General features: G+C 42.1%; 1 protein-coding gene and 1 pseudogene across 4 annotated transcripts in view; both read left to right on the plus strand.

Moving 5' to 3' along the window:
• SAMHD1 (SAM and HD domain containing deoxynucleoside triphosphate triphosphohydrolase 1) overlaps positions 1-13,959 on the plus strand; it is a 58,974-nt gene extending 45,015 nt beyond the window's left edge. For 2 of the 3 annotated variants that reach the window (XM_080686492.1, XM_080686493.1), the window contains exons 14-16: positions 6,170-6,274; positions 7,313-7,450; positions 11,734-13,959. In XM_080686492.1, the coding sequence (XP_080542618.1) occupies positions 6,170-6,274; positions 7,313-7,450; positions 11,734-11,853 (363 nt within the window). In that variant the 3' untranslated portion in view covers positions 11,854-13,959. The remainder of the gene's footprint in view (positions 1-6,169; positions 6,275-7,312; positions 7,451-11,733) is intronic. The other variant, XM_080686494.1, reaches the window with a different exon arrangement.
• On the plus strand, positions 52-2,311 carry LOC308257248 (heat shock cognate 71 kDa protein-like; annotated as a pseudogene). The gene is made up of 2 exons: positions 52-1,439; positions 1,805-2,311. The product of its transcript is annotated as a heat shock cognate 71 kDa protein-like (transcript).
• Positions 13,960-13,990: the final 31 nt, after the last annotated feature.

A 13,990-nucleotide genomic window follows, 5' to 3' on the forward strand; every position in this document is an offset into this window, starting at 1 on the left:
GGCAGCTGTTCTGATCAGGTCTTTGCAAGCCATGCATACACTCAAGCAACCATGTCTAAGGGACCTGCAGTTGGCATTGATCTTGGCACCACCTACTCTTGTAGGGCTGTCTTCCAGCATGGAAAACTGGAAATAATTACCAATGATCAAGGAAACTAACCACCCCAAGTTATGTCGCTTTTAACACCAAACGATTGATCAGTGATGCTGCAAAGAATTAAGTTGCAATGAATCCTACCAACACAGTTTGTGATGTCAAGCCCTTGATTGGATGTAGATTTGATGATGCTGTTGTCCAATCTGATATGAAACATTGGCCCTTCATGGTGGAGAATGATGCTGGTAGGCCCAAGGTCCAAGTAGAATACATGAGAGAGACAAAAAATTTCTATCCAGAAGATGAAGGAAATCGCAGAAGCCTACCTTGGGAAGACTGTTACCAATTCTGTTGTTACAGTACCTGCTTACTTCAGTGACTCTCTGAGTCAGGCTACCAATGATGCTGGAACTATTGCAGGTCTCAGTGTACTTAGAATCATCAATGAGACAACTGCCACTGCTATTGTTTGTAGCTTAGACAGAAAGGTTGGAGCTGAAAGAAACATGCTGATCTTTAAATTGGGAGGTGGCACTTTCAATGTGTCAATTCTCACAATTAAACATGGAATCTTTGAGGTCAAATCTACAGCTGGGGACACCCACTTAGGTGGAGAAGACTTGACAACCGAATGGTCAAACACTTTATTGCAGAGTTCAAGTGCAAGCATAAGAAGGATATCAGTGAGAACAAGGGGGCTTTCTGTCGCCTTCGTACTGCTTGGGAATGTGCTAAGCATACACTCTCTTCCAGCACCCAGGCCAGTATTGAGATTGATTCACTTTATGAAGGAATCAACTTGTATATCTCTATCACCCATGTCCAATTTGAACACTTGAATGCTGACCTTCTTCACAGCACCCTAGACCCTATAGAGAAAGCCCTTTAGGATGCCAAGCTTGACTAGTCCCAGATTCATGATATTGTCCTGGTGGATGATTCTACCCATATTCCCAAGATTCAGAAACTCCTACAGGACTTCTTCAGTAGAAAAGAGTTGAATAAGAGCATCAACCCGATGAGGCTGGTGCCTATGGTGTAACTATCCAGGCAGCCATCTTCTCTGAAGACAATCTGAACATGTTCAAGATTTACTGCTGTTGGATGTCACTACTCTTTCCCTTGGCATTGAGACTGCTGGTGGAGTCATGACCTCATCAAGCACAATACTACCATTCCTACCAAGCAGACCCAGACCTTCCCTATCTACTCTGACAACCAGCCTGGTGTGCTCATTCAGGTTTATGAAGGTGAGTGTGCCATGATCAAGGATAGCAACTTGCTTAGCGAGTTTGAACTCATAGACATACCTCCTGCACCTCATCGTGTTCCTTAGATTGAAGTGACTTTTGATATTTTTTTAAAAGTACATTTTTTAAATTGATTTCAGAGAGGAAGGGAGAGGGAGAGAGAGATAGAAACATCAATGATGAGAGAAAAATCATTGATTGGCTGCCTCCTTGCTTATGGCTTAGCTTAGACAGAAAGGTTGGAGCTGAAAGAAACATGCTGATCTTTAAAATGAGAAGTGGCACCTTCAATGTGTCAATTCTCACAAGTGAAGATGGAATCTTTGAGATCACATCTACAACTGGGGACACCCATTTAGGTAGAGATGGAGCCCGTAACCTGGCATGTGCCTTGATCAGGAATCAAACTGTGACCTCCTGGTTCATAGGTTGACGTCCAACCACTGAGTCAAACCAGTTGGGCTACTTTTGATATCGATGCCAATGGCATCCTCAGTGTCTCTGCTGTGGATAATAGTGCAGGAAAAGAGAACAAGATTACCACCACTAATGACAAGGGTTGTCTGCGCAAGGAAGACATTGAGTGAATGGTCCAGGAAGCTGAGAAGTACAAAGCTGAAGATGACAAGGTGTCTTCCACGAATTCACTTGAAACATATTCATTCAACAATAAAATAACGGTTGAAGATGAAAAATTTCAAGGCAAGATCAATGGTGAGGACAAACAGAAGATTCTTGACAAGTGCAATGAAATAATCAAATGGCTTGATAAGAACCAGACTGCAGAAATGGAAGAATCTGAACATCAGCAGAAAGAATTGGAAAAAGTCTGCAACTCCATCATTACCAACTTGTACCAGAGTGCAGGAGACCTGCCAGGAGGAATACCTGGGGGTTCCCTGGTGGTGGGGTCTTTCCATGTGATGGTGCCTCCTCTGGGCCCACCATTGAAGCAGTTGATTAAGCCAACCTTGAGCATAGATTTAGCATTGTTCCACACAAAATATGGCAGGACCCAAATTTGTAGCAAATTCTATAGCAGTTTTAAAAGTTGAGATACTGTATAGTAAGTAACTGGGCATTCTTTATTTTTTTATAAGATACAACTTCATTTTTAAAAAATTATATATATTTTGTTAATCCTCACCTGAGGATACTTTTCCATTGACTTTTAGAGAGAGTGGGAGAGGGAGAGACAGAGAAAGAGAGAGAAACATCAATGTGAGAGAGACATATCAATTGGTTGTCTCCAGCACGCACCCTGACCAGGGCCAGGGATTGAACCTGTAACGGAGGTACATGCCCTTGACCGGAATCAAACCCAGGACCCTTCGGTTTGCAGGCCAACACTCTATCCCCTGAGCCAAACCGGCTAGGGCTGTTGTCAGTATTGTTAATGTAATAATTTTCAGGTGATTAGTAGAACATTGTGATATATTGATTTTTTAATGTTTTCTTCATCACGAAAGTAGTATATGCTAATTAATTTTAAAAATTGTCTACACACACAAAGGAAAAGGGTAAGACTTTTTTACTCCTAATCTCATAGAAGCTGTAGTGTCTTCTTGTATCCTAATGAGAATGCCAAATGGCTTACTTGTATTTTCTTCTATTTCTCATAGGAAATCCTTTTCAGAGTTTTGCTCCTTTGAAATCTCGGGACTCTCTTCCTTATGTATTTTTTTCATAAGGCTCTCATTTGTTATTTTCTTGTTGACGCATCTTTGAGTGAAGGGCGCTCTCTCCAGAACCATTCTTTGCCAAGGGATATGAGTGAATTGCCCTTGGACCCACTCTCTGTTCACTTGGCTGCATGTTGAAGTGCCTCAGATTTGCAGATCAGGCTGCAGTTTCCTGTTTCATTAGATGAGGTTCCACCAGGATAAAGGGATCTCACATCCTGACTTCTGAGACTGACAGACTTCACTCTCCAGGATGTTTTCCTGACTCTCACGTGCCTGCCCTTGCCCTCAGTGCATTACTGGGGAGACTGTCACCCTCAACACAGTGCACTACTCCTAGTCACTCCCTGACCTCCCATCTGTTTTTTTCTCTCAAAGTGCAATCTCCTAATGAATGCATGATTACTGGTTCCTAAAGAGGCCATGCATAGGAAATGACATACACATGGCCAGTGTTTGTTTTGTTGTTAATCCTTGACTGAGGATAATTTTCCCATTGATTTCTAGAGAGAGTAAGAGCGGGAGGGAGAGAGAACCATCAATCAGTTGCCTCACACACACACCCCGACACCAGGGATCGAATCTGCAACCTGGGTATGTGCCCTGACCAGGAGTCGAACTGGCGACCTTTCAATCATCTGAGCCACACCTAACATCAGGGTTAACATCAGCCTCTTGACTGAATAGCTCTTTGCCTTAGTTGTAGCCTAGCTGTCCCCTGAGAACCTGGTTTTCCTGTAGTTCAGGAAAACACATTCCTCAGGGTTAGGAGATCTTCCTGTTCATCAGTCCTCATGTTCTCTAATACCTACCATTCAAGACCCTAGCATCCCTGGCCAGTTTTTCTCAGTGGTTGGAGCGTTGGCCCATGGACTGAAGAGTTACAGGTTCGATTCTGGTCAGGGCATGGGAAAAAATATCCTCGAGTGAGGATATATATATATATATATATATATATATATATATATATATATAATCTCCTATGCACAATCCCTGTTCCTCTGAGACTAACATCCTCAAACCACTTACTGTCCTCTTGTTGAAGATTTTTGGCATGATTTAAAGTCTTTGTGTCTATTCTAATTCCTGCCATTATCCTTAATGGCCTCATAGTCCCTATGGCCAACCAACTCTGATCTCTTCATCCTCATCTTCAGTGACCTCATCCACTCCACCTCAGCCAGCTCTCTCAGCATATTACATTCTGAACCTTATCAACATTCGAAAACACCCTCCCTCTAAAAATCACTCATTTCAGCATTCCTTCAAACCCCTTTCTTGTATGCTTGTTCCTACCTTATCAGGACCTCCAGTTTATTATCTCCTTACTTCTAGCTTGTCAGTGACCTATTGTTATTTATCTTCCAATCTAACTCATATTCTGTGATCCATTAATTCAGTCATTTTCTGCTATTACCCTCAACTTCCTTGCCCGTCTTTGCATCTACCTGGCATAAGGCTAATTGACAGTTCATGGTCACCAACCTTAGATAGGCCCCCTGAACTTTCTGTCAGGCTTAGTGCAATTCTCCAGTTTCCATATTGACTTTCAAATCATCTTCACTCTTCTAAGACCTCCAACCCTGCTTCTCAACTGTATTACCCTCAGTGACTAGCCCCACCGTGGCTCTTATTTTAGATATAAAATATAGGCCATTAGGTAGGAACTCCCTCAACCTACAGTATCATATAAGCAAGGCTGCCTCCATCTGCAGCGGTGTTCAGCCTTCCCTCTGGTCCCATGGGAATTGTTTTCTCTTCTTATAAAAAGTAATCCTTCTAATTGTGACATAGACCAGGGCTGTCCATTAGAATATATATATATATGTTTTTCAGAAGGTGGGGGGAGAGAGAGAGAGATGATAGGAGAGAATCATTGATCGGCTGTCTCCTGCATGCCCCCTGCTGGGTATTGAGCCTGCAACCTGGGCCTGTGCCCTTGACCGGAATCAAACCCTGGACCCTTCAGTCCACAGGCCAATGCTCTATCCACTGAGCCAAACCTGCTAGGGCCAATAGAATTTTTGATGATAGAAATGTTCTGTATCTCTACTGTTCATTTTGGTAGTCACTAGCCACACATGGCTACCGAACATTTGAAACTGAAGAACTAAATGTTTTATATTTGATATTAATGATTTAAAATCTAAAAAGTCATATGTGGCTAGTGGCTACCACATTGGGCAGTGTAGCCATAGGGCCATTTGTCTCAGCACTTCTGTGGAACCTTATGGAATTGATTCTCTCTTCTCTTTCTGACTTTCCCATTAGCAGTTAAACGGACTTTTACCTTAAGAAAATAAGCATCACACTCTAGTTGTCTCCCCTTACCTTTCCTAGATACCTTATTTCTCTCTCCTTTGTGTCTTCTTTATTATTTTTTTAATTTTTAAAAAAGATAGTCTTGATGTGGCTTCTTCTACATATTCTTACTTACAGGACTTCTGTTCAGCTAGACTTCAGGCAGTTCCCAATGGTGGTGGTTCTATAGTTGTAATTTTGAAGTTGTCAGGAGAGGAGGTGAGGACAGTGTTTACCTGCTCTGCCATCTTGACTGGAAGCCTCTTCTGTCTCCTAACAGCCTTAACTTCTAAAGAGTTGTTGTTTTTTTCATTTCTTATTTACTTGCAAACCTTTTTCTATCTCCATCACTGTACTAAAATTACTCTCACCAAGATCACCAATGGCTTCAGTGTTACTAAACCCAGCAGATAGTTTCAGTCTCTTCCCTGGAGCTGTGTCTTTTCTGCCTGGCATTCTTGTCTTTCCTACCCAAGCCTGGTTAATTCCTGTTCTCTTAGTTATTCACTAGTCATTCTCTGGTTACAAACTTTCATGGCATCATTTGTTTCTCCTTGGTAGCTCTTATAACAAATGAAGTTATATAATTACTTTGATAATCATTTGTTGAACCTCAGTCTAAGCCACATAGTCCGGGGGACTGGGATCATATCAAGTTTCTTTATTATTATCTCTAGTGCCTGCCACAGTGTCTATCACATAGTAGGTATGGACTTTATACCCTACTTACATTGAACACACAAATACCCCACACCCACCCAGATTTCAAGACCAAATCCCTATGAGTCATGTACCATTTTTTAAATATGTGTGACCATTTATTTCTTGCTTTTATTGAGGTTATCAACATGGATTATGGAATGGAAGACAAAAATCCTATTGATAATGTTCACTTCTATTGTAAGGCTGACCTCAACAAAGCTGTCAAGATTAGTAAAGAACAGGTAACTACTTAGGTTAAAACAAAACAAAACACTGTTGTGGCATTTGGCAAATCTTTATAGTAAATTTGCATTTTACATGTAGGTTAAGTCGTAAAGTCAATGTATACAGTAAAAAAAAAAAAAAAATCAAATAAGCTTATCTTTTTTTTTTTTTAGAATAAGCTTATCTTTAAATTTAAAGGTGTGCCTGATTTTATGTAAACTAGATCATCTTAACAGCTAGTTTTTTCTGTTTCCTGAACCTAGATAAAAAGTACTGTTTTTAGTTTAAAGGCTAGGTTATAAATCTGCTGGTAAGGGAGTGTTATAAGATTGAAATCATGTAGGTTAAATGTGCTTATTTGCCTGTCTTCTGTATGAGAGTTTGTAATCTACATACAATTCTATAATACAAACCTTTAGTCTCTTATTAATTGACATACAGTTGTAGGGCATTTAAAAAATGTGTTTTTATTTATTCTTAGAAGGAGAGGAAGGGAGAGAGATAGAGAGATAGAAACATCAATGAGAGAGGAACATCATCATCGATCACCTGCCTCCTGCTTGAAGCCCACAATCCGGGCATGTGCCCTGACTGGGAATTGAACCCATGACCTCTCAGTTCCTGGATTAACACTCAACTGCTGAGCCACACCAGCTGGACTGTAGAGCTTTTTTTTTTTTTTAATATATTTTATTGATTTTTTTACAGAGAGTAAGGGAGAGGGATAGAGAGTTAGAAACATCAATGAGAGAGAAACATCGATCAGCTGCCTCCTGCACACCTCCCACTGGGGATGTGCCCGCAACCAAGGTACATGCCCTTGACCGGAATCAAATCCGCAGGCCGATGCTCTATCCACTGAGCCAAACCAGATAGGGCTGTAGGGCATTTTTTAATGACAACTACCATTAGTTCTTTTCTTTGAATTATAATTAGGATAATATAGCAAAGCAATATGGTGCTTTTAATACAACATCAAGAATGGAACTTAGGAACAGCTGATCTCTCTTCAGCGTGTGAATTCAAGGTGACAATGAAATCTTTTCTTTAAAAAGGCTTCACAGCTTTTGCCAAAGAAATTCGAGGAGCAGCTAATTCGAGTGTATTGTAAGAAGACGGATGAAAAGAGTGTGTATGCTGCACAACAGTATTTTGTTAATTGGTGCAAAATCAGGAATTTCACCAAACCGCAGGTAGGTGGCTTATTATTCATTACTTTGCACAGTTTTTTTTAAAATATTATTTTTATTGATTTTAGAGCGGAAGGGAGAGGGAGAGATGTTAGAAACATCAATGATGAGAATCATTGATCAGCTGCCTCCTACACGCCCTCCACTGGGAATCGAAACCTGACCTCCTGGTTCATAGGCCAACCACTGTGCCACACCGGCTGGGCACAATTTTTTATATTTAAGTAAAGACCAAAGGGATCCTTATGTCTCTCTGAAAAGTTCTCATTTAAATTATAGTCATTTTGGTTATGGTTTTGAAAAGAAAAGGTTTTCCACTTTAAGCTTTTCTTTTAAAATGTCTGAATGACTTCTTATTTGAAACCCAGTTCTCTAGAATAAGAGTGTGGAGAGGAAGTAGAACCAAGCTGTGGTTGCCAATCCTGTAGAGAATGTTGTTAAAATTATCTTTCATTGACATACACATAGTAGGTGCCTGACACAGAGAAAGTGACCAATCTATATTTGTTGACTGAATGAATATAATTAGCAGGCAGGTGGAAAATAGCATTCTACTTCCCAGTCTAGGACTTCCTCTCACAACACCATAGCTGCCTTTTCCCTTCATGCATTGGATCCTAAAGGAAACAAAAATCAAAGGTCAGACATGGAAGAGTAGCTGAGTACATCAGATCTTTATCAAGTGCCAGATGGAGTGGTCCAGGTGAGTTCTGTCAGGATTCAGAGTTGAGAGAGCAGACAGAAAAGCCTTCTGAAAGAGGGAGGATTCTACTCAATCCAGAAGGCCAATTGTGTTTGGGTGAGTTAGCAGAGAAGGGTGCACATATTTGGCAATGAGAGCATCACAAAAGGGCATGAAAGTGGAAAAAGCTGAGTATGTCTGGGAGGACCATGAGGAGACTGTTGACTGGGGTAGAAGAGTTGTGAGAAATTAAGTTGGAAGAGTGGACTAGATTATGGAGCACCTTGGATAATCAGCTAAGAAAGAAGATTTTTTTCTTATGTACAGCCAGGAGGGAATCATGGAGAGTATTCAAGTCTTACCGTGCTGCTGTAATTATTATTTACTTCTGTATTGGTCATCTCCAACTAGAGTGAGACCCATGAAATAAGGAAGGATATCTCTGTCTTCGGTACTGTAACACCTAAAGAACTAAATCCTATATAATCCTTTATAATAAAAGCATAGTATGCAAATTGTCCCCTCCACCGGGAGTTGTCCAGGAGTTCAACCAGGGGGCGTGGCCAGCCGGGGGAAGAGAGGGAGGCTCCGGCCTGCGGTGGCAGCGGCAGGTGGCTGGGGGAAGGGAGAGAGTACCTGGCTGGCAGCTGGCAGCTGCTAGGGACCTTACCAATGCTCAAATTTCATGCACTGGGCCTCTAGTCACTGAATAAGGAAGAAAACTCTAGTGGCAGGTGGATAGGAATTTGAAGAGACAGGAAGCAAAGAGGCAAAAGGCTATTAAAGTTAAGCCATTGGGGAAATAACTATCTTAAGTCTAGATACATTCACTCATTGAATGAGTACTTTTGCCAGATCCTGTGATAGGTACCAGGGATGGAACAATACCTAAGGCAGACATAGTTCCCACTCTAGTTGGGGATGACAGTCACACAAATCACAATTACAGGAGTATCATTTAAGCCAGACTTGGTTGGTTGGGAAAGGCTTATTTAAAGAACTAGAGGCCCGGTGCATGAAATTTCATGCACTGGAGGGGTTCCCTCAGCCTGGCCTGTGCCATCTCGCATTCCAGGACCCCTCGCTCCTTACCGCCCACCTGCAGCGGAGGCTCCTGCCATCGCCACTGCACTCACCAGCTGTGAGCCTGGCTTCTGGCTGAGTGGCGCTCCCCCTGTGGGAATGCACTGACAAACAGGGGCAGCTCCTGCTTTAAGCATCTGCCCCCTGGTCGTCAGTGCACATCATAGCGACCGATTGATCCACTGTTCGGTCGATATGCATATCAGGGTTTTATTATATAGGATGATTTAGGCTCTGGCCAGTATGGCTCAGTTGGTTGGAATATCATCCCATACACCAGAAGGGAACATACCCAGGTTTCGGGTTCAATCCCCAGTCTGGGCGCATATGGGAGGAAACTGATTGATGTTTCTCACATCGATGTCTCTGTCTCCCTCCCACCCCCGTCACTTTCTAAATAAAATAAAATTAAAATAAAATAAAATAAAATAAAATAAAATAAAGAAGGATTTAGAAGCTGAGACCTGAAGGATGGATGAGAAGGAGTCAGCTGAATTAAAGGGGGGAGGGAAGATCAGAAGATGAGAAAGAATATGGTTCATTTAGGGAGGGGTCTAGGGCATTGTGCATAGTCCTTTAAGCCATGGACAATGGGAGCCAATGAAGTGTTTTAAGCAGGAGAATGACATATTCATATTCAAGTTTGCATTTATAAAATTCATTGGAATTGAAATTAGAATGCGTAGAAATAAGGACATTTGATAGAAATAGAGATGGATTTGAAGACAAATAATGTTGACTTTGAGATAGATCTTCCAAATATGAGTATCATGGCAATTGAATGGCTGCTTTTCATAGCTGTATCAAGTCAGATCCAGTGTAATTCAAAAGAAGAAATTTAAAATGGGGCCTATGATACAAATTTTTGGCAGAGCTAAACCAGCAAACAGGATGGTTGAGACAACAGTAGGAAGCTCTAGGGTAGGAGGTGGGAGTTCAGGTGCTGGGGTCATCTGCAGAAGCTAGAACCACAGAAGAGTCACAGTTACTGCTGCCTGTGCCAGAGGGGTTAGGGAGAGAAATACCCAGGCTTCTCTGCCCTCTTTTCAAATATGGTGTGTGGGTTTTTTTAAATGAACATTGATTTCAGAGAGGAAGGGAGAGAGAGATAGAAACACCAATGATGAGAGAAAATCATTGATTAGCCCTAACCGGTTTGGCTCAGTGGATAGAGCGTCGGCCTGCGGACTGAAGGGTCCCAGGTTCGATTCCGGTCAAGGGCATGTACCTGGGTTGCGGGCACATCCCCAGCAGTGGACGTGCAGGAGGCAGCTGATGGATGTCTCTCTCTCATCGATGTTTCTAACTTTCTATCCCTCTCTCTTCCTCTCTGTAAAAAATCAATAAAAATATATTTAAAAAAAAAAAAAGAAAATCATTGATTGGCTGCCTCCTCCACGCCCCTCATTGGGTACCGAGCCCACAACCCGGTCATGGGCCTGGACCGGGAATAGAACCGTGACCTCCTGGTTTATGGGTTGATGCTCAACCACTGAGCCATGCCAACCGGGCTCTGCCCTCCTCTTTTGCAGTCTTCTACCAGTGCCTCCCATGGGCCAAACCTAACTGGAAGCCAATAGGTTGGGAGCTGGGAAATGGAGTTTACAAGAGCAGCCCCATAATACAGAGTGGAGCAGAGGGAAGGTGATGAGTGGATCTGAGAGTGAACAGGCAAATGAGCACACCACTCTACCACAAACATCACTTTCCTGGTGCACGAAAGGCTGTCAAAGATCCTGTGCTCTTATATGACCTAAAAGAATCTGTTCACAAATTCAAGAATGGTTTAGGATAGAGTCAGGTATTAAAACATCTTGCTTCTTACACTCTTCCTCATTTTGGGCAGAGTCTATGCTGAATAGTCTACTCCGCAGAGAAAAGTTCAAGTTCCATAGGTACATACCTGTTCTTCCTGGGTTTTTTGTTGTTATTTTTGCCATCTTATAGACCAGAACCATGTATTGCAGGGGAACTGGGCAAAGGTCCTGACCGGGTAGCTCATCATCCTAATATGCAAGGTTGCGGGTTCTATCCCTGGTCAGGGCACATACAAGAAGCAACCAATGAATGCATAAATAAATGGAAGAACAAATCGATGTTTCTCTCTCGTTCTTTCTTCTTTCTGCTCTCTAAAATCAATACATAAAATTTTAAAAAGGGGGACTAGGGAAGGGAGGAACAGGGGTCCAGTGAAGTCTCTCTTTCTCCTGGGAAAACAGGACAGTTTGTATTCTGTGAAGGTGTATGAAGGGAGGGATTATAGAACTGGGCAGTGTGCTGCTTCTGACCATCTTTGAAAAGAATAGGTCTGGTGGCTTTTGCTATGCAAAGCTCTTATCTGCTTAGGACTGTGGTGTTTCTAATTTGACCCAAATGCAGGGTGTATATGTAATTTGGGGTTTCTCAAGAATCAGTAGGTCTGGACGTGATCAGTCTGCAAGACAAGTACGTGTACTCGAGACTTTCACTGAAATTATGAAAACTGGCTTTTCTCTGTTCCTGGTATTTTTCTCTTTGACAGGATGGCGATGTTATAGCCCCACTTATAACACCTCTGAAACCGGAATGGAATTGCCCAAATTCAGCTGGAAGTCCAGCTTCTACCCACGTAAAGAGAAACCTGGAGAAATCATTTTCTTAAGTAATTGAGGGAATTTGATGAGAGTGCTCCCATGCTGAGCAAGTACTTTTTATTTTATATTTTGAATGTATACCTATGCTGAAGCTAAACAATTTTTATTCAAAGAAACTAAAAGGTAACTGGCAAATCTTGCTATGTATGCTATAAAAAAAAATTACCTATTTTTAGTATTAATTCAAGCCTTTCTTTTTTAGTAGTCTATTTTCTTAGAAAACTTTTGTGACATATGATTGTTTTTTAAAAAAAGAAAAGATACAAGGGCACACATTGGAATTTGAAGTTGGGATTGTCGTGAACAGCCAAGATTAAAACCAACCAAAATCCTAGCCTCTGAGGAAATGTCACCTTGAGGACATCTCCCCTTACGTGATCTAAACATTAGAGAAAGACACCTTCCCTCACCCTTTTAGCCAAATTGTGGTAAACAGTAAGAGATGAGAACCAGGAGTGGGCTCCAACTCTTCGGTGAGAAGCCTGATTCAATTTTATTGGAAAAATTCGGAGGCCTCTGGCCTCTGAAGTAGGACATAAAATACCTTTCAGGAGACCCTACCCTCAGTGGCAGAGGGATTCCCCAAGCCAGGTTGTCCTCTGGGTCAGTTGTGGCTCCAGACCCAGGCAGTTTCCTTCTCTCCTAAACTCTGACTGCCCAAGTCTTGGCTATACCACTGCCCAGCCTGGAGAAGGAGCTCCACCTCACCCCGACTTGCTCCTGCATCTCGGGAGCTGAGCGGAGGCCGTCACAGAGACCTTCCTCAGGGCTGCTCAGAGCTGGACTTGGTTGGTGCTGGTTCAGTGCATCTTATGGTTTCAGAGCAAAGACTGAACTGCCTGTGCTGAGCTGAGTGATTACCCAGGGCATTCCAGGTTCCCCTTTGTAAATTGATTTCGTTACCTTCAGCAGTGGAGTGGACACCACTGCGGTGAGCAGTGCCCCATCCCACCCCCACGCACATTTCCAGTTCTACAGAAATTCACCAAGAGCAAAGTCTGGAATTAGAGCCAAAGCCAGTGGTGGCCAGAGGATCCTGAAGATGCAAGGTAGTGAGGAATGGCAGTCATTTTTTTGTGAGCCCTTCACCTCTTATGGGAGCCAGCCCTGGCTCTGGCAGGAGTGAGTGGAGGAAGGGAAGAATTCAGAACACAGGCCAGCAGATTATCCCGACTCTTAGGAGTGAAGCCAATAACCAGGTTCTGTTGACACTAGAGTGAAAAATATTCGGAATGTCTGCCATTCTGTATAGTCTCACTCCCCCTCCTCCACCCCGAGGTAGATAATCAAGAGTTGACCCTAATTAATAGGAGAATAATTAAAACCCTTTTCTCACTCCACTGTGATGCCATGTAGGTGGGGATGTGTTCACATGGGGGCTCGAGAAGCACAGGTGAAGTCAGCCATGGTACTGGGCCATACCTGTTTGGCCATGGTGCTTCTAAAACATCCAGTGAGGAGAACTCTAGGCTTCAGACTCCGTGTACCCAGACCCATAGTTAAGAATGTAGTTTTTCTGCTAAGATTGTTTTATTTTTGCAACTTCTACCTTTAAATCATTGTGGTTTACTTTGGAATTTTGTAATCCCAATTGTGTATCATTGTGCTGATAAATAACTTTATTGCATATAAGGCAGCTGCACTTTATGCTTTTTACAATTATTTTAATGATGAGAACCATGTGTCATTTACAAGGTTAGATTTATTTTAAGAAACATCTTCACTGTTTGTATAAAAATGGAGACTTTAACAGCTTAGTCTTTGAAGTTACTGAATGTTATCACCTTGAGACTGTAAACAGAACTGCAAGTTTAAATGACTGGTTACTTAATTTGCGTGAGGAATTAAAACCTGCAATAAAACTTCATCATGTATCTCCATCTTAAAACCAAAGGTGTCTTCCTTAATGACACTCACACTGTGTGCCGAGTTTTGACCTTTTAGTGCAAAGGAAACGGGTCTAGGAATTTACCCAAGTAGTTTTTAGTACCTCAATGCTATGTTGGGTCTGTGAGAGAGGGGATGGTATTTAACAGGGTGTATGTTATTTAACTTTTCTTATTCAGTCATGGCAAGCAATAGCATAATAAAGAATGTTTTCCTCTGGTACAAGCATGGGAAGGGATATGGATTTTTCTTAGTTTT

Source organism: Plecotus auritus (assembly GCF_963455305.1).
Source record: "Plecotus auritus genome assembly, chromosome: 8".
Classification (NCBI taxonomy): domain Eukaryota; kingdom Metazoa; phylum Chordata; class Mammalia; order Chiroptera; family Vespertilionidae; genus Plecotus; species Plecotus auritus.